At 42.7% G+C, this 20,376-nt stretch overlaps 1 protein-coding gene across 49 annotated transcripts in view; it reads left to right on the plus strand.

The window, feature by feature from the left end:
- The first annotated feature begins 2,361 nt into the window (after positions 1 to 2,361).
- Positions 2,362 to 20,376, plus strand: part of Plekha5 (pleckstrin homology domain containing A5) — a 184,107-nt gene continuing 166,092 nt past the window's right edge. For 33 of the 49 annotated variants that reach the window (XM_076568147.1, XM_076568145.1, XM_076568149.1 and 30 more), the window contains exons 1-3: positions 2,407 to 2,556; positions 2,674 to 2,753; positions 4,808 to 4,865. In XM_076568147.1, the coding sequence (XP_076424262.1) occupies positions 2,465 to 2,556; positions 2,674 to 2,753; positions 4,808 to 4,865 (230 nt within the window). In that variant the 5' untranslated portion in view covers positions 2,407 to 2,464. Of the gene's footprint in view, positions 2,557 to 2,673; positions 2,754 to 4,807; positions 4,866 to 11,848; positions 11,976 to 20,376 lie in introns of those variants that run through there. The other 16 variants (XM_076568183.1, XM_076568186.1, XM_076568178.1 and 13 more) reach the window with 5 other exon arrangements.

A 20,376-nucleotide genomic window follows, 5' to 3' on the forward strand; every position in this document is an offset into this window, starting at 1 on the left:
CATGATTCCTACCTTCCAACAGGGAAGACACACAGAGACACAAGCAAGATCAAACAGACTTGATACAAAGAATGGTCATAGAAAGGGCATTTTAGGAAGATTTTAAGAAAATAAAAATTTTGCCCAGTAAAGGTGAGAAATTAGAGTACTCAGCATTGTAACCCATGAAGCTGCTTTTACTAGCACTCAAGGTCATATTAGCAATTATTTACCCTAATCCAAAGTCTGTCTCACTTTGTGTATATATCACTACGTTTTTTGTTTGCTGCTTTCCCTAAACTTGGGGACATATTATAGAATTATTTTTAAGATTCTAGATTACTCAGGGAGTGGTGGTGCACACTTTAAGTTCCAGGACTCTGGAGGCAGAGAAGGGCAAATCTCTTTGATTTAGAGGCCACCCTGGTCAACACAGCAAATTCCAGGCCAGTCAGGGCTATACAGTGAGACCCTGTCTCAACAAACAAAAAGCAAAACAAATCAGAGATTCTAGATTAGTATTTGAGTACTGTGAATGTCTTCCCCTTTTCTTCTCTTCCCTCCCCCACCCTGAAGCTGGTGATTAAACCTAGAGCATATAGATAAGTACTCTATAGTGAACTACAGCCTTAACCCTTGGTTGTGATTTTTAAAGATATATTAGTGAATCTACTTTGCTTTTTGGGATATGCCTTCTATGAATGCATCTTGCAATATCAAAAGATTCAGAGCTCACAGAATCCCAGCACAGCACACAGCCAACTTAGAGACTTCTCAGTAGGGTGGAAACTTCCAGATCCTCAACTAACAAGCACTAGACCCATAAAGCCATTGTGGTATTTAGGAGAGTTTTAAGTCTGTAATGATAGCAGAATAGAAAGTCAACAGCTCTTGATATTCTTACAGTGCTGTGCCAGTGGCCACTGATGATAATGTGGGACATTTCCTACTAGCTATTCATTGATTTAAAAAAAAAATTTTTTTTTCCAGAGACTGGGCAGGAGATAAGATGTCAAGAAGTAATAAGGAGCGAAATGAAGGAGCAGAATACAAAGGAACCCAGAAGAGAAAACATTACAGTGATGATATTTTTTCCTCCTGTGTATGCAGATGGACAGGGAAATTATAGCAGTAATTGCAGTCTCCATTTCACCAGAGACGTATGGCCTTGGGGAATCAGGAGACAGGGGGGGAAAACAATGAAAATGCATTCTCATCGGGAGCTTTGGTCAAGGGCATTCATCCTTTCTGTGCCTAGTTTCCTTACAGGATGAAAAAGACCATTTGCTTATTTCAGTTACTGGGAAGATGAATGAGATAATGCCTCAGAAGCACCCAAAACTGGTCAGTAAAAAAAAAGGTGCTGTGAGAATGCCAAGTTGTACTATTATTATTGAACTGTGTCTCCTGTTGGGATGAGTCATTTACTGCAAAGCCGTAGAAACAATTCCAAGTGTGATGAAGGATCAGGGGCAGTAAGAAGCAAGCATAGTGCTCTCAACTGGTGCCAACGGAGGTCTCACTTGTAGTGAACTCTTCCTTTGTTCAAAGAACAAGGGGAGGGGGAGGTCAAGGCATTAAAAAAAATACTATGCAGCCACGTAATCATACGAGCATCTTGAGAGCCTACAGGCAATTCGAATCCTGGCTTTGCCATTTTCTACCATACCCCCCGGCGCAATGACCTTTGTTCCTTTACATTTCTTTTCCCTCCTCTGTGAAATGGGGACGATCATAATTCTAATAGGGTTGTTGGGATTTTAATGTCCACCATCCCAAGGACTCCGTAAAGTAAGTTGCTATTGTAATAAATGAGAGAGATTGGAGAATAGAAATTCACGTTGATAATCAAGTGAATCTTTTTAGGAATGGAAGAGGAAAAGGCAAGTTTTTCTAAATTATTATATGACTCAGGAGCCTAGGAAGAAAAGGGGGGGAGAAAAAACCCCTCAAGTCTGAGTCAGTCCCATTTCACCGGTCGGCGTTCACTCGTGGACCCTCCGATATCTGGCACGCCACACACCAGAAAAAAACCCTTCCTGAAAGCAGCTTTCCTGCAGAGCCTCGCGTCTCTCTGAGAAGCCCGGGGCTAGGCAGGAGCTGTTGCGAAAGAGCTCGGATTGGGAGCCGAGCCCTCGGGGCGCCGGCGGGACCCGACCCCGGAACCTTGGCGCGGCGCGGGCGGGGCGCGGGGGAGGGCTTTGGCGGGGGCGCGGCGCCGCTTCGCCCAGCCTCCGAGCGCAGCGCGGGCCGGCGGGCGGGCGGGCGGCCGCGGAGGATGCCGAGGGGCGGCGACGCGGGCCGGACTCAGCCGGGGCGGCGGGGAGGGCGCCGCCCGAGGGGGTAGGGCGGCCGCGGGGGCGCGCTCGGGCCGGGCCGCGCGCCCTGCGCTCCGCTCGCTCGCTCGCTCGCGCCCTCCTTCCTCGGCGGCGGCAGCACAAGGCGGCGGCGGCGGCGGCGGCGGCCGGGCGGGCGGGCGGCAGACATGGCGGCCGACCTGAACCTGGAGTGGATCTGCTCGCTGCCGCGCTCCTGGACGTACGGGATCACCAGGGGCGGCCGCGTCTTCTTCATCAAGTGAGCGGGCGGGGGAGGTGCGGCGGGGCGGCCGAGGGGCGGCGGGAGCGAGCGGGCCGGGGCCCCCGTGGGTCGCCCCTCACGCCGCTCAGCGCCTGTCCCTTCTCTCCCCTGCAGCGAGGAGGCCAAGAGCACCACCTGGCTGCACCCGGTTACCGGCGAGGCCGTGGTCACCGGGCACCGGCGGCAGAGCACAGGTAGGGCGAGCCGGGGCTGCGGCTCACGGCCACCTGGCGGGGTTGGAGGTGCTCCGGGCTCCGCGCGAGTGAGTCCCGGGGCGCCTTTCTTCTCCGCCTTTTCATCAGCACTTGGAGACGGCGCCCCCTTCCTGCGCCCCGGTCCCCATCCCTGCCCCGACGCCCCCCGAGGACGGCCGACGCCCCTCTCTCCGGGATCGCCCCCGTCTCAGCCCCCAGCACTCTTTAGGGTGTCCTCACCCGCTCCCCCTCGTGCTTCCCGTACCCCAGCACCCCCGCGGTGAGGTGGTCCTGCATCTTCGCCCCGCTCCCCAGAGAACTGCCTTCTGCCAAGCAGCTTCCTCCTCCTCCACCTCCTACTTCTCCTAGGTGGGACTTGTGGGTAGGTGACTGATGGAGGAGTTAGGGGTGCTGCGGTAACCCCCACCCCACCCCAAACCCCCGTGACCCAAACGCCGGTGCGTCTTCTCCGGCTACCGGAGGAGCAGCCCGAGTCAGGACACTGGAGCGGGCGCTGCAGCCAGTGATCCGGGCTCAAAAGTCCCCGGCAGCCGCTGCTAGGCTCCACGTACCACCAGCAGGCGGTGGGCGAGCCAGGGCGGTCCCGCGTGGGGGCATTCGGGCCCCAGTTCCGCGGGGAAACGCATCACGGATTGCTTTGATAGCTTTCTTGAATGTCAAGCTTGAGTTGAGCTGGAGGAGGGCTTGCGGTGTTTTAGTGCTGGTCTGGCTTTCTTTTGTCATTCTTTGTTTACATTCGCCCAACTTGTTTTGCCTGAAACGTACGAGTGTTCTCTTGCCGGCCCGCCTCTGTTCCCGGCTAGTGCAAAGGCTTGAGAACAGTTTGGGTCGAAGGTGAGGCGGGTTTCAGTACTTTTCTCTCCAACTCCGAGGTTCTGAGAATCTCCTGTTCACGTTGCCAGAAGGGTGAACAAGCCTGCCTTTTCTGTCAAACGCCGGAGTTCGGTGAAGTGACTAATAATGTGTCCAAATTTGCAAAAACGTGGAGGAGGCAAGGGAAGGCTGCTGTAGCAAGCGTGATGAGGTTACATTTTTAGGGCATTTCTGACTAATAAACCCTCATGTTTCCTAACTCCCGGTGCAGTCTTTAGCTTCAGCCTGTTTTATACACATATTGCAACTTTGATAGCCTCGTTGCTTTTGTGGATATGGACGAGTTTATTTCATGGAAGACAATATGGGATTAAAGTAACTGAACCCAATTGTTTTGTGGCATTATTTCTTGCTTATTTGGGTTATTTGTGACACCAATGTCTTCTAATTACTCTCACAGATTGAATAACAGTCACATGCCAGAAATATTTTATTCACTGATGTGATTTTATTTATTTTGGTTTGCTTTACTTTGCTTGGGCTCTGGTTTTGTGCACACATCGGTGACTTCATTTTGGAGATGGGTTATGATTAAGTCCAAACCGCTTGTCATCATAAGCACCATGTGGCCCATTAAAGATACAGCCATTCACCTGAATCATTCCCAACATGGTTACTTGTGAAACTTCACATCTCTTAAGGTCAAGGCTACTGAAACACAGTGTGTCAGTACTCAGTCAGTTTTACACTCATTAAGTAAGCTCTTGAGTTTTCATACTAGATGAAACCCTAGACGGATTTGGTTATGCCACTGAAAAATGCATTTTTAAATAGACAGAATATACCTAAAAGTGCAAAGTGCTTCCTGTTTGGGGTTTTTGCCAATCAGTGATGGGTATTTTACCTGGATTTAGAGGACTTATTTTGGGGAGGTGCCAGAGCATATTCCTTTTCCACCCTGATCATTAAAGGGAATAATCATGTCCGGTCACCTCTAATATTGCTGGGACTTTCTTGGTGGCTTTAAATTTGAATTGTCATCTTCCTAATAATGTTGTATTATTTTTAATTTGTAATAATGATTGTTGATTTGGTGAGTTGAGATTTTGGGTAGACACCTCCTTAAATGAATGTAGGTAATCCTGAAGACAGGTAAGATGGGTTTAAGCGTATTTTGTAGTCCCACTGAAGTAATACTAATTGAAATGTGTGTTTTTTAGATTTACCCACCGGCTGGGAAGAGGCATATACTTTTGAAGGTGCAAGATACTATATAAAGTGAGTGAATTTTGATTTCTTTTCTTGGTAAATCAAATGCTGAGATGAACCTAAAGTTGGATACTTGTGAGTCTAGACACAATCATATCTTAAAGTTCATTATACAGTACTAATTGTATCCTTTATATGCTTATAAGATTTGGAGGGTCAGGGTGGTGGCCCTCTTCATTATCTTGTTATTTGCCTGGGTATTCATGGATTCACAGATTGCAAAGTAGGTCACTTTTGGCCACGTTAGTTTGCTTGGTGTTTCCGTGGTAGAACATTGTAGAGCCTTCTGACTTCAGCTGTGTGGTCCTGGCAGGTTTTGGTTCTTGATTATCTGTGTAAGAACACACTCTCTCTTGCACAACGTCTGGGTTTTACCATTGTTGGTTTTGAGGTGAATCCTCTTAGGTGTATTTTGGCCTGAGCTGTTACTAAGTAGCAAAACTGATGTAAAGCTGGGGCAGTGACAAAATAAAAGAGTCAACTCCAGACACTGCACAAGCTGTATTGGAGCAGTGTTTATACTTCTTGTTTAGTTTATTTAAAAATGTCCGAGAGATTGTCTTACTAATACTTGTGTTTGGGTAAAAGGCTTTGAAGAGAACTTGAGGGGAAAGACAGCTGACTAATCGGTGCCAGCCAGTTCCATGGGCTCCAGAGCTGGTTGCCATCCTATTAAAGTTGGTAGTACTCCACACAAGTGCGGTGTTGGAGGTCAGCATTGCTCAGGGAAGTTTTCATTCTCCCAAGGGGAGTAAGGTGCTTTGTCTTGTTTTAAGATAAAAATTTTTTGCTTTTGTTCTCGTATAAACATTTTTAGTTAATTTTAAGGAACTGAGTCTTGAAAGAGAATATTTAAACACAAGATTTGGTAACGATTTTATAGTTTATTAACGGTAACAGATTCCTAGGTAAAGGTACAGTGGGCCCAGGCAGTTATTTTTACCAAGTGATTTTTTTTTTTAAGATCATGCCATTACTTAAATTGCTTTTTAAGTTTCTGTAAAAGGATGCTTTATGTAAAATGTCAAGGTATATTTATAGGTGCAGTTACTTTTGAATACAGCAACAGGAAAAGCAGAAGTAAGGTGCAAGAATTGAGTATCTTCGCAAGTGTGGTCCTTCTGGATTATTTGTTTATTTTGACTAAGTTTTTTGTTTGAGAATCAAACCATACGTTGTTAGATGACCTAAAATAAATGAAGGCTTCAGTAAAAGGAGACCAGCAAGTATTTTCCTAGCAATTCTTTTCATTCTGAATTTAAGTGAGCTTGTGTTGCCATGAAAAGAAGTGTTTTCTTTTTAGATATAGTACTGATGCTGTAAATAAAGGCAGGGTGTTTTGTTTGTTTGCTTTTGCGTGTGTGTGTGTGTGTGTGTGTGTGTGTGTGTGTGTGTGTGTGTGTGAGAGAGAGAGAGAGAGAGAGAGAGAGAGAGAGAGAGAGTCTCACTATGCTCCTCTCCTCTGGTTGGACTGGAACTAATGGAGATCTGCCTGCCTCTGCTTCCCAAGTGTTAGGACTAAAGATGTGTGCCATCATAGCTGACATAAAAACAGCTTTGTAATTTTTTCATTTATTCAACACACTTTAGATTAGTGTACATTAAGCCTAGCAGATCTGAGAATAGGCTTTAATGTCAATAATATTTTAATATCAGTGAATGAGTGTGCTCTTGGATGATTGTGATTTTTTTCATAGTTCAAAATGTTACATAGGCTCAATATGTATGTCTTAATTTAAAACCAAGCTGTTAGAATTTATCTTATTTTACTAGCTAGCCATTTTGATGATATTTTCTTTCATTTTTGAAATTAGAATTAGAATTTTATTTGAGTACCATGCCTTTATCACCTTCGTTGGAAAATCAGGATAGTATTAGAAAGCTATAAATAAAGCCATCCTAAAACTAATGGGCTAAAAAGAAAGATAGCCAGTAATTGCTTGTATGTAAGTAATTATAAGTAGTTGTTTATATGATAAGAGCAGTGCATTCAAAATTGGGCACGTCTTAGAAATCCATCACATGCTGAGCTTCTTCAAAGACGCTAGCCATTCACAAATAGATGCTGTGCTGAATGTAGGTCTTATGGCTTCACTTTTCTAGCTGTGCCAGAAGGCATCCCTAAGATCAGCTATCATTTCTTAGAAACTTCTCACATACTAGACCATCCCGTGTTAGGGATGCTTTCCCATTCTGATGGTGAAGACTAAATCTCATTTTAATGGTGGAAACAGTCAGAATCATTGTTTCCCTTTGTTCCTAGTGTATGAATGCAACAGGGACACTGGTCTGGCCCTTACCTTTGCAGCTGAGAATCTTCCAAAGGAAAGTAGCCTCAAGGAATAAAGTGATCAATGTTCATGGATATCTTTTCATCTGTTATTTCTTGAAGGAAGGGAGTTATTGAACAAAGCAAGGAAAGAAGAACAAGCTGGTGTGAGAACTCATAGGAGAGAGACACTGGCCTCTGCTTCCCAATTCTCTTGTGGGAAGTGCCCTTTGTCAGTGGGGACCTGTAGAACTTGAATGCTCCGGGATGTGTGGAGAACCGAAAGCCTTCCTCTTCTGAGGATAGTGTTGGTGCCTGTTCACAGTCGCAGGGTCCAGGAAGAACTTTCTTTTTGGATTGTACTCTGGTATTGACAGGTGGAGTGGGCAAGTTCTATAAGTTGGAGTGTGAGTTTGAACTTTAAATTAGACTATCTGGAAAAAAAAACCTCCAAATTCTACCCAGTGGTTACATTTCTTTGAATTTTATTCTATGCTGTTCTGGGAACTTACGGTATTCTAGAAAATAATGAAAACAGGCAATAACAGGAAGAGGTCATGTGGGAGACCTGGTAAAGCTGAGAGGTATTTTAGTTGCTTTGCTGTGGCCTCCATACATAAGCTTTGTATGGATAACTAGAGATAAGTCAAGTGTGGAATGCCAGGGTGCACTGACTTTCTGTTACTGGGTCTGTGCTCACATTTCCTCCTAAAATGTTTGTATACATATCATCTTCCCTGCACCGCGTCAAGGAGACATCTTCAAGGATAAATAGTTGTCATGTCAACCAAGAACCAAGCAGAGTGGAAGTTATATGCCTGTAAACAGGGTCACCAGTTTACTTTGTATACTTTAAAAATTGACTCTGTAACACGAGTTTACAGTTAGGTTTTAAAAAAGTTCATAATAAAGAGAATGTAATTATTTTTTATTTATTTGTTCGAAAATGATAATTTATGAAAATTCCTTATTTTAAGATTAAATATTTAATTATATGCTTTGACTTTTTTAATGGAAAAACTGATTTTCATTGTACCCTGAGCTAGCCTTCAAATTATGTATGTGTCTGTGTGTCTGTCTATCTATCTATCTATCTATCTATCTATCCATCTTATACAGAGTTTGAATATTACTTTTCCATATTTTTTTCTAAAACTTAATTCATGTGATTTATCTTAGGGAAAAGGCTAAAAATTATTATAAGTGAATTTGTAACTTAAAGCTTGAAATATTCCATATCCTTACACAAAATCAAACACAAGCTCACAAAATACAGAAGATAATCTTATATACTTGAATGTTATTAAGCTTCCTGCTTAAGCCTTACAAATATTGCTTAATGACTCTTTAATGATAGGTTACTGTAGCTTACAATGGGATGTGTCATTGACTGTTCCTTTGTGCTCCAAAGCTTTATGGTCGTTAAGTTCAAGTGCAAGCGAATCCTAAGACAGTGGTCTGTGGCCGTAGAGACACAGCTGGCTCCTCAGCTGGCTCCTTACAGGTCATCAGGCCGCAGAGAGCACACAGCATACCTGCTCGCCCACTGTGCAGTGAATGCTTCTCATGCTCTGGGTAGCTTCTCATGCTGCTTTTCTCCTTAAATATGAATTTTGATATTTTTTAGATATGCAAATAGAACAATGTATGATTTGGGATAATGAGGTTTCATTTCCATATCCTCAATAGACTCTAAAATGTGGTTAGAATTCCCAAATACCTGCAGTGATGGAGTTTATAGTATGAGATAGTCATTTAAACTTGTAAGGAAAGGGAAGAAAATAGGAAAACAGGGAATGGTACATATCCACCCTAAGAACATTAGAATATATTGACTATATTTGATATTTAAAACTGTTTTGTAGTTAGGTACTATAGCTATTATAACCAGATTAAAAACAAAATTTTTGAAACAGTGTCTCAGACTGTAGTTCAGGCCAGCCTCAAACTCTCACTGAGTTACAGGATGGCCTGTAACTCAAGGTGACGCTCCCACCTCAGCCTCCTGGGTGCTGGGGTTACAGGAGTGGTTATGACCAGCTATTGGTCACTAGAACAGTGTGATGCCTCAGAACAGTCAGTAGATAGTGCTCTGCGTCCTCCTATTTGCCAGAAGAGTTTGGACTGTAATGTGTAGCTCCTTCTATACATTGAGCACCTCAGTCCAGTCCATTAGGTACACAGCTATTAACCCTAATGGAGTTCACAACATATTGAACATATGCCATGCATTAAAACGGCAAAATGTGTAGGGAAAACTTTAGTATGTCGTTACTTTTTTAAACATACTTATATTTTTACATATGTCTATAAATTATAGATTGACTATATATCAGCAATTTCTTTTTCAAATTTTTATTTATTACTCCATATGTATGGCTATTTTGCCTCCATTTATGTATGTGCTCCATGTACATGGCCTGATGTCCACCAAGGTCAGAAGAGGACATCAGTGCTTCCCTGGGACTGAGTTGCAGTGGTTGCAAGTTGTCATGTAGGTGCTGGAAATCAAACCTGGACCTCTGGAAGAACAAGTGCTCTTAACCACTGAGCCAGCTCTCCAGCCTCCTTGTTACTTCTTTGTTAGTTCCATTTTCTGTGGGTTTTATTTGTTTTTAAACTGATTCCCAAAGAGGCTACAAAGACTTATCTTTTTGTAAAAATATTTTTATTTTATAATTAATTTAATTATTCATATCAGAAGACTTACCTTATATAGGCCATGAAGCCTTATTTTTAGTCACTAGTATTCAAGTCAAGGTCTGTGGGCCAAAATATAAGACAGGGTGCTGGAGAGATGGCTCAGTGGTTAATAGTGCTGGCTGTTCTTCCAGAGGACTGGGGTTCAGTTCCCAGCACCTACATGGCAGCTTACAACTGTCTGTGACTGCGGTCCCTGGAGATCTGGTGCCCCCTTCTAGCCTTTGTGGGTACCAGGCATACACGTAGTGCACAGACAGACATGTAGGGAAAATATCCATACACATAAACCAAAAAATAAATAAAAATAAAAAAGGAACACAGCAGTTAAAGGAGGTTCTACACCATGTGACTCTAAGTTGGTTCCTTGGAACGTAAGGTATTATTTTATACTAGTATTGTGGTTAGGTTATAAAGCAACCCACCAAAAACCTTGTTTAACCCGTAAAACCTGTTAACTACTATTAACAGGGTCTTATGACTAGTCCTTCCTGTATATTTACTTAGGGGTGCCTTACGGTTTCATCCACTGTTCCAGGAGCTTGAGCACATAAAGGTGGGAGTGGAGACCACCCCGCCATCTCTGAATCTAAGACCCAGTGGGAGAAACAGACATTTAAAACAAAACAAACAGCTGGACAGCAGTGGCACAAGCCTTTAATTCCAGCACACGGGAGGCAGAGCCCAGCAGATCTCTGTGAGTTCAAGGCCAGCCTGGTCTACAGAGTGAGATCCAGGACAGGCACCAAAACTACACAGAGAAAGAGAAATCCTGTCTCGAAGAAAGAAAAGAAAAAAAAAAAAAAAAAGAACAGATAATGTAATTTTAAAATAGCATCTTCATGAGGGCAGAATACAGTTTGTTATGACAGATTAGGGAAGTTTACTACAAATAAGTTAACCTTTCATGGTTCTGTTACCAGCATTTCCAGCCACAGCTGAGCTCCTTGATGGATTACATGATTACATTCTGTAGCACGAATCTTAAAAGGTTTTATTAATAAAATCAAACCTGAGGCCAGTTATTGGGGTGAATGCTGGAAGATCAGAGAAGCAGAACAAGCCACAGCTTCCTCACCATGCAATTCCTCAGCTGATCCTGTTTCCTCAGACTGGAAGCCTGTGTGTCCTTATCCAAATCGATCTCAGCTGAACTGTGCTTCTCGAAAGCCTGAAAGCTTAACCAGGCTATAGTTCCTGGTCCTCACGCCTTGAATACCTTTGCACCTCCTGCCATTCCTGGGATTAAAGGTGTGAGTCACCATGCCTGGCTGTTTTCAGTGTGGCTTTGAATTCACAGAGATCCAGGTGGATCTCTGCCTCTGGAATGCTAGGATTAAAGGCGTGTGCTACTACTGCCTAACCTCTATGTTTAATATTATGGCTGTTCTGTTCTCTGACCCCCAGATAAGTTTATTAGGATGCACAGTATATTGGGGGACACAATATATCACCACAACATTCCCCTTCTTTTTAGCCTCGGGACTTCTACTCAAGACCAGGCCTGCTCATTATTCTCTTGATAAACCGTAAAGCCTGGAGTCGAGTCAGCTTCTGAGTAAGTGGCATCCATGATGCTAATGCTCATGCCCAGTCTGCAAGGATTTCTTTTGGTTGTTGTTTTATTTTGCTTGATATTACTCTTAATTATTGTTATTGTGTATGCATGTGCACCAATGTGGAGGTCAGAGGACAACTCTGTGGAGATAGCTCTAGCATTACCTTTATATGGTGACAGGTATTGGACTCAGGCTGTCAAGCTTACATCTTCGGGCTGTGGGTGCTGTTTTCTTGCTGGGCCGTCTTGCCTGCTAACCCATGACACGTAGATTTGTTAAGTGATCTTCCCTCCCCGACAGTTATCAAAGTTGATGTGTGTTTGGGATGGTGGCAGGTGACAAGTAGAGACAGACTAGAAATGGTAGGAAGACTAGAGAACTGTCCGATGGAAACAGCCTAGTAACGGCCTTTTCTTGTGTGACCTCTCGGAAGTTAGGGTCAGTGGTGAAGTTGTGTTGTGTGTGTCGTCAGTTGGAGTTTGTCAGTTGACAGTAATCGTTGTCAGTTGGTGTCAGAACAATTCTCAGGAAGAAGAGGTGGATTTGGTGTGCTGTCCTGGAGCTGGCAGGAGGAAAAAGGACCTGAGCTAGGTAAGCTTGCAGTTGTGGTAGAATTCAGATGTGGTGATCTAAATGACTGGAGGCTCTGATCTGCTTGATGGAGGACCAGGCAGGTCAGTGCCCTTAGGGTTGGTTAGTCAGGGCTGTTTGGTTTCCTAGGCATTCTAGGCATTTCAGTTGTCACTCATACAGCATTCATAAAGCCAAAGTTTCTAGGGGGATTTTAATTTAAACAGCCTGGATGAGACAGGGCAAAGGTGGACTCAGAGGGGCAAGACTGGTTTGTTGCTCTGCTCTAGAAGTTGATTGCTTGAACCAAGCCTGTGGCAGAGGGAGTGGGAAGGAAGGAGGCCATTGATCAAAGATATTAAAGGGGAGTTGACAGGCCCTGGGAATCCTGCTGAGCAAGGAGACTGACAAAGGAAGAAGTCAGAAACAAGTGGTCACAAGAATGATGGTACCCTTAGGAGGAGGCAATATGTGGGTGTAGGGAGGGGAGCCCTGGGTGGATGGATGTACTGATGATGGTTTGATTTTTGAGTTGTTGAGAGAACACAGTAACATTTTCAGTGGCTGAGATCTGACAAAGACTTTTCCTCTAGTCGTCAGTTACAAGCAAGCAGTCCGAAGTCTTCTCACCCAAATCCCAGACCCAAGCTAAAAATTTTTTTGTTTGTTTGTTTTTATTTTTCTAGTCAGGATTTCTCTGTATAACAGCTCTGGCTGTCCTGGTACTCTCTTTGTAGACCAGGCTGTCCTTGAACCCACAGAGACCCACCTATCTCTAGATGTGTGCCACCACACGCAGCTAAGAATTTCATATTCATCTATCTTGTTATTTCTTCAACAAACGCTGGGGCTGAATGTCATGGTTTATGCTTGTAATTCTAGCACTGGAAGCAGAGGTGAGAAAGTCACTGCAAGTTTAAGACCAGCCTGGTCTACACAAGATCCTATCTGAAAACAAAACAAAAAAAATGCTTCCCTAAGCAAATGCAGGGGCTGGAGGTAGAAGACTAGGAACTGGAGCAGGGCTTTATACCCTCCAGCTTGCCACCATGACTCTTCCTGCAGTGAGGTTCCATACCATCCCTGAACAGTGCCACCTGCTGGGAACTGCAGTCTCAACTATGTGCCCATTGGGGACATTTCTCAGCCAGACTGCCATAGGACTGTATTAAATTTCGTATTATTAAATAAGCATTAATATGGGGTTGTAGAGATGAACTCAGCAGTTAAGAGCACATACTGCTCACCTAGAGGATGTGGGTTCAGTTCCCAGTACTTGTCAGGAAGCTCACAACAACCTCAGCTGAGGATTCAACCTCTTCTTTCCTCAGAAGGCCTTTGAACGCACACGTGCATGTACACATACTTGGGCATACATATACAAGTAAAAATTTTAAATCTTCTTTAAAAATTATTTTTTTTAAAAAAAAGTATATGTTAGACTGAAAAAAACCACTTGTTTAATACTGTTTTCCCTCACTCTAGACAAGAGATACTTATAATGTGATCTCGTTCACAGCTGTTTGTAGTTCCTTACTTCTGGTAGTCTGTCATTACTTGTTGATAGCACAAATGACTTTGCTCATAGCACTGTATTTAATTTTATGCCATTCACAAACCTTGTCATTTGGGTCTTTGTGAAATTTTAATATTCTATCCATGTGTTCACCCAAGTTTAAAAGTGTGATTCTGCTCAGGCTGTGGGAAGGGGGATGAGAATCTGTCCAGAGATCTGATGTATAACCTACTCCATATAAAGGCAAAATGATGCAGGAGTCTATGAGGCCTCGGGAGACACCCAACACCCAGAACGTGCCCTTGACCCTCTTAGTTGTGTTCACAGTGCTCAAAGTTCAACTCTGAGTGGAACCACTGCAGTTTCAGGAGAACGCACTGGTGAGGTGTGTGCTGCTCTGAGGAAGTAGACAGAGCAAATGTAGGTCAGATCTTGAAATATGGAAAACAGTGGGCTCAGAGAAGCCTGAAAGAAATAGAAAGCAGTCTTCATGGGCTGTAGATGATAGACATTTCTGGGCTACTTAGGAATAGCCTCTGGCTATTTGAGACTTATGTTCTGAAGTGGCCAGTAAGTACAGAAGCACCCAATCAAATCCGTGTGGTATTAGCACTTTGAAAGCAGACATGGTCTCAAAATCATGGATGACTATTTCCAGTGCTCACATGTGATGGACAATTAGATGTGTGAAATGAACTAAGAACAGATGATAAGAAAAGCTATTTATCCTTCCAAAGCCATTTGTCTCAACACCACAGGGCACAGTTTATTGTGCCTTCTCCATCACTTAGTCAGGGTAATTCTTGTCCAAGTCAGTGACCCAAAGCCAGACGCTGTAACTGAAGAGACTTATTTCACATCAGCTTCAGGAGTGACACAGTGAACCCTAGGGTCCTCTTTACCTGCCTTTCTTGGCTACTGAAGGTTTCTTTCAACCAAACCAGAGAGTGTTTGCCTGTTTTCCTGAATTACAGCCTTTTGTTTTTAACCCCAAGGGTCAAGGTTCCTTTTTAGTAAAAAAAAAAAAAAAAAAAAAAAAAAACTATAGCCTGGACTTTGGCCACTGTGAGTCACATGTTCATTCCTGGACTGCATGCTTGGCCACTAGTCTCCTTTGTCTCCTTCCCCACCACCCCTTCTTGTGTTTGGGTATGTGCCCATGAGTGCAGGTGCTGGCAGAGGCCAAAAGAGGGAGCTAGATCCCATGGAGCTGGAGTTACAGGTTGTTGCAAGCCACCCAGCATGGGTGCTGGGAACTGAACTCAGGTCCCCTACAAGAGCAGTACCTGCTCTTAACCTGTGAGCCATTTCTCCAGCCCCTCCATTGTCTCTTAGCTGGAGCTGAGGTACTGATGTTGGCAAGCCTCCTAGAAGTGCCATGAGAAGTTGGAGTGCAGAAGGCTAAAGTGTCAGAGGCCGCCCTCTCTTCCCAGCTGAGAGGATGGAGTAGAGAAAGTGTTGTGTTCTGAAGAAAGAGTAGACGCTGATCCTAGACTAAGAAGAAGTCTCCCTGTGCATTTGTGGTGGACTAGGGGTTTCCTCCACTGTTTTTGAAGATACTGACCACTTAAATAAAATAAAATATAATTCCAAAGAGTGTGAATACTTGAAAACCTCTGCCAACCCTCATCTGCTTTTTAAACTGTGTATGTGTCGTGTGCAACCACTTCTATGACTGAAATCTACATTTATTATTCCCTGAATAGTTGTGGTCCAGAGAGAGAGGGTGTGTAAGAATTAATCACTGAGATAAAAAATATGGCGTTATTCTTTATTCAATGAATTAATCCCAACAGCTTTTGCTGAAGTTCATTTAAGATGTATATAATATCAATTTTTACTAATTAAATATTAAGAATAAGGCTATTCAACCTAAAATTTAAAATGCAGTGAAAACAGCTTTAGCACAGAATCTTGAAAAGAAATAATTCCTTGCTGGGTTTTTATAGAATAAATAAATGATATAAAATAACATGTTAAATTTAGAGCGAATATTTTTCTCTTAAATATTCCTCATGCAATGTAGGTATAGCCTAATGATGGTTTTTATTTTATAATTTGAGGTATATATCATCTTTTGATTACATAGTGAGATGGTTGCTATAAGTAGGCAAATTAATATATTATCTTGCAGATACTTGTGTTGAAAAAGTGAACATCTCTTCTCGCAGCAGATCTCCAGTAGAGAATAAAATGTTAATTGCAGCCTTTCAGCATCTAGACTTTTTACATAACTGCATCTCTCTCCTTTAACCTGTGTCTTCCCTGTCCACTTTGGTCTTGTATGTTTGATCATTACTGTTTCTTCTCTTTTTTAAGCTTCCACATGTAAATGGCATCATGCCCCATTTTTCCAGTGTATGGCTTATTTCACTTAGCATCCTTGTGGAGGTTTGACTGGCCCCCATAAGCCCTTACTTTTAAATACTTGGTACCCAGCTGGTGAAACTGGGAAGATTAGGAGGTGTGTCATTGGGAGCAGGCTATGGGGTTTCAAAAGACTCTTCCCAGCATCTTTCTCTGTTTCGTAGTTGTGTCTCAAGATGTGCGCTCTCAGTTACTGCTGCAGCACCATGCCTGCCTGCCTGCTGTCATGCTCCCCATCATGATGGTCATGGACTCTAAATTGTGAACCCCAAATAAACTCTTCTATAATTTGTCTCGGTCATGGTATGTTATCGTAGCAATAGAAAAGTAACTAAGACAGTCCTCCAACGTTATCCATATTGTTGCAAATGTATTAGCATAATTTTCAATGTCTACTTGAACCTCATCTGTAAATTGTCTGCTCCATGTGTGTCTCCTGAGTTCTTCATTGGTTGTTTTGGTTCATGTTATATATGTATTTGCATTTTTGTGTTAAGGCTACTTGACTTGGCTTAGTAGAGGTCTTCAAAGTATTTTGGTTTATAAGTACTTTGTGAGAGTTTCCTGTATGTATTTTTATTATATGTATATTTATTATAAATTATATACATGCATTACTGTCAGTCTGTTTTAACATACTAGTTAAGGGTTATTTTTCTTACCTTGCTGAGATTTGAAAGTGTGTAATCATATGTACTAATCATGAGCACCCACATAGGAACTTATGAATTGAGTGTACAACATGATGTACGTCCTTTCCCAGCCAGTTCTATTTGCTCAGAAGCTGTCTGATAAGCCAGAGGGCATTGGCCACTGCGGTGAAGTGAGAAGAAGCTGAGGGTCACACCTTTGTTACCATGTTACTTTGATAAAGAGGATCCTGTTAGTGTTTCCTCTGTATAAAGTGTAGAGGATAATTCTTATGCCTATTTTGTAGGCTTATGATATTATGAGTTGATTTGTCTAAAACGCTGTTAACTGTGATAGAGATAGGGAACACATACGTATTTGTTTTGCAAGTTTATGACATTGGGTATCTAAGAAAAATGCTTCATTTTCATTTATTCTGGAAAACAGTTGAGATACATGGCTTGGGAATAGTGTGAAATGTCATTATGTAGGGTCTAAATTTCATGTCTATTTTGTGTCTCCTGAAAGTAAGAACTGTTGCATGTAATACAGTTGAGGATGATGTGGTGCACATTTAGTGACATATCTGGTTTTTACAGTGTAGGTTTCTGTTTAAGAAAGATCTGTGATTTAGGAAAAAGAAATCAATTTAGTTGGTAAATGCCCATATCATTAAACTAAGAACTTCCTTTAAAGAGCAAAGTGGCTATTGTTAGTGTCTGAAGATAAAATGGAGGAGCTAGCTTGAGTGTTCTCCATGAGTGAAGAATTAAAGGCATTGAGATGCACTGTGTAGTACTCGGAATTGAAGTGGGAACAAATTGAAGGTGGTGTAGATGTACACCCAGAGGTGACAGGCAAGGCAGCTTTGAATGGAAGTGTCGATGACATTTGAAAAAGAAAGATGTTTTTGAAGTGAATGAATTTAATAGAATAAGTTAGAGTAGAGGAGTTTAGTTGGAAATTTTCCTGTGTCCCGCCTGGCCTGCAGTGAGGACAAATCTCTCCCCCTCACGTCCCTCAAATAAGCACAGGGAGGCTTATATTAATTATAACTGCTTAGCCATTAGCTCAGGCTTATTACTGAGTATCTCTTACACTTAAATTAACCCATAATTCTTATCTGTGTTTAGCCACGTGGTTTGGTACCTTTTCTCTGTTCTGCCTTGTCATCTTGCTTCCTCTGTGTCTGGCTGGCGACTCCTGACTCAGCCCTTCCTCTTCCCAGAATTCTTCTTGTCTGTTCGCCCCACCTATACTTCCTGCCTACTGGCCAATCAGCATTTTATTAAACCAGTGTACAAGCAAGGGTGTTATCCCACAGCAAAGAGGTCAGTAGGAGAGGCAAAGTAAAGGAATAGAATCCCTTATCATTCATAAAATAAATAAAAGTTGGAATTGGCAACTGTATAGATCTTTGGGTGTGAAGCCTTTAAATGTATTAATACCAGCATCGCACATATGCTGGAAATCATGCACTCTTGTGCACACTCTGCTGGTTGGCACAGGCAGAACCTGTGACCAGTGATGGTTTGAGTAGGCTGGGACTTGAAAGCTGGGGTCATAGGCCAAGCAGGGTCACATTCCTTCTGAACCCCCTCCTCTGTTCTTCTTGTATTCATGGGACAGCCCCAGAGGGTGGGAAGCAGGTCAGAAAAATATGCTTTCCCAGCTGAGTGGGAAGGACGGAGGCATGTGGATGCTTATTATGTCTGCTTTCAAAATTAACCATTTAGCTCTTGGGGAAGGTTAGAGATGGTGCTTAAAACAAATGGAAAGCCTTTGTGAATTTGGAAAAGTGTTCCCAGAATGACACAGAAATATCTGACAGGATGATTGTAAAGGGGTAAAGAACTGCATGTGTGCAGGAGCCCCTGGTCCTTCTGGCCTCACACCTCCCCTGCTGATTTCCAGCCACTCTCATGAACAGTGTTGAGCCTACCTGCTGCTCCTTTGCTTTGTTACAGCAGATTTACAAACAGAAGCCCTGAGCTTGAAGCTAACTGGGTAATTGGTGGCAGAAGTAAAATCTGACCCCATTCTAAGTCCTTCCTTAGAATGGTGTCTGTGTGGCTTCTTTAGTGTCATGGAAGAAGATTGACATTAAGTATTTCAGTCACTGATTGCAGTTTCTCAGAAGGATTAATGGGGAAAAGCGCTAGGCTAGCAGGGTAGAATCGATGGGAAGAGCTAGAGTTTTGACCCATCATCTATTGCTATGTCACAAACCATAGAAAAACACAGCAGCTGGGAACAGAGGCATGCAGATCGCTATGAGTTCGAGACCTGCCTGGTCTGTCTGCATAGCCAATTCCAGACCACCCAAGGCTACATAAACTGTGTTTTGGGAGGAAAAAAAAACAACAACAACAAAATAAAGCATACTACCATATGTATAGTTCTGCATGCATCCTTGGAGTGATGGGGAGTTCTTCTAGTCTCTACTGAGCCTGCTCTCTCTGTGATGAGATCTTAAGTAAAAGGTGCTTCTGATATTGGCTACTTCTGCATGGCCATCTTTAGCCTCTTGAATTTGTAGTTTTGTTTTCTGTGGTTTTATTTACATCTGTGATCATCTGTAGCATGAACATATTGAATGGAAAATACCAAAAATAAACAGTCCATACATTTTGAATTGTTCGGTGTTCTGAGTAGTGTGATAACATATTGTGCCACCCTGACCAGGACACGAATCCTCTTTTGCATACTGTCTTCATGCTGTGTGGTATTGTGTTCCCCCAAATATTGTGTACCTTAATAAACTTATCTGGGGTCAGAGAACAGAAAAGCCACTAGATACTTAAGATTGGCAGTAATAGCACACACCTTTAATCCTAGCATTCCAGAGGCAGAAATCCATGAGTTCAAGGATACAGCCAAGCATGGTGACTCATGCCTTTAATTCCAGAAAGTGAGCCTTAAATCCTAGGGAGTGATGGTAGAAAGCAGAAAGGTATATAAGGCATGAGGACCAGAAACTAGAGGTATTTGGCTGGTTAAGCTTCAGGCTTTCGAGCAGCAGTTCAGCTGAGAGCCGTTGGGATGAGGACACAGAAGCTTCCAGTCTGAGGAAACAAGACCAGTTGAGAAGTTGGCCAAATGAGGTTAGCTGTGGCTTGTTCTGGTTTTCTGATCTTCCAGTTCACCCCAATACCTGGCTCAGGTTTGATTTTATTAATAAGAACTTTTAAGATTCATGCTACATCGCTGTTTATGTTACTTTCTTGCTAGTCATTTAGCACTGTCTTAGTTATAAGAGCACCTGTTGTGATGTCAGTGACTGTATTCTAGTAACTCACTTTTAGCAGCCGCATGCTAAGTTATAATGTCAACCTCATTCTTTTTATTTCATCTCTTCAGTAAGGCATTGTACTATCTCATCATCTTAAGAGTAACTGAAGTAAACTAAGATATTTTGAAGGAATGAGACCATATTTCACATAGTTTTAACTATCATATGTGTACACGTGTTTCCACACATGAGAACACACAGTCTATACAGGGTTTAGTAATACCCACTGGGAGGTCTCAGACAATGTCTTCTATGGAGAAAGGGTCCTACTGTATCTGGGACTATGGGAATGGTTTAACTCTTTTTCAGGTAGTCTCTGATCTTCTAGCAGGTCAGCCCAGCCTCGCTATCTCACAATGAAAGGCATATAGGACTGGAGACATAGCTAATCAGTTAAGATCATTGATTGCTCTTCTAGATGAACTAAGTTCGGTTCCTAGCAACTATGGTGGTTCACAACCATCTGTAACTCCAGCCGAGGGGATCCAACACGCTCTTCTGGCCTCCATGGGCAGCAGGCATTCATATGGTATACCAAAACATGCAGAGAAAACACCTATACACATAATTTCTTTTAAGTTAAAAAAAAAAGGCATCCAAGTAAAGAACACAAGCAC

Source organism: Peromyscus maniculatus, chromosome 3 (genome assembly GCF_049852395.1).
Source record: "Peromyscus maniculatus bairdii isolate BWxNUB_F1_BW_parent chromosome 3, HU_Pman_BW_mat_3.1, whole genome shotgun sequence".
Classification (NCBI taxonomy): Eukaryota; Metazoa; Chordata; class Mammalia; order Rodentia; family Cricetidae; genus Peromyscus; species Peromyscus maniculatus.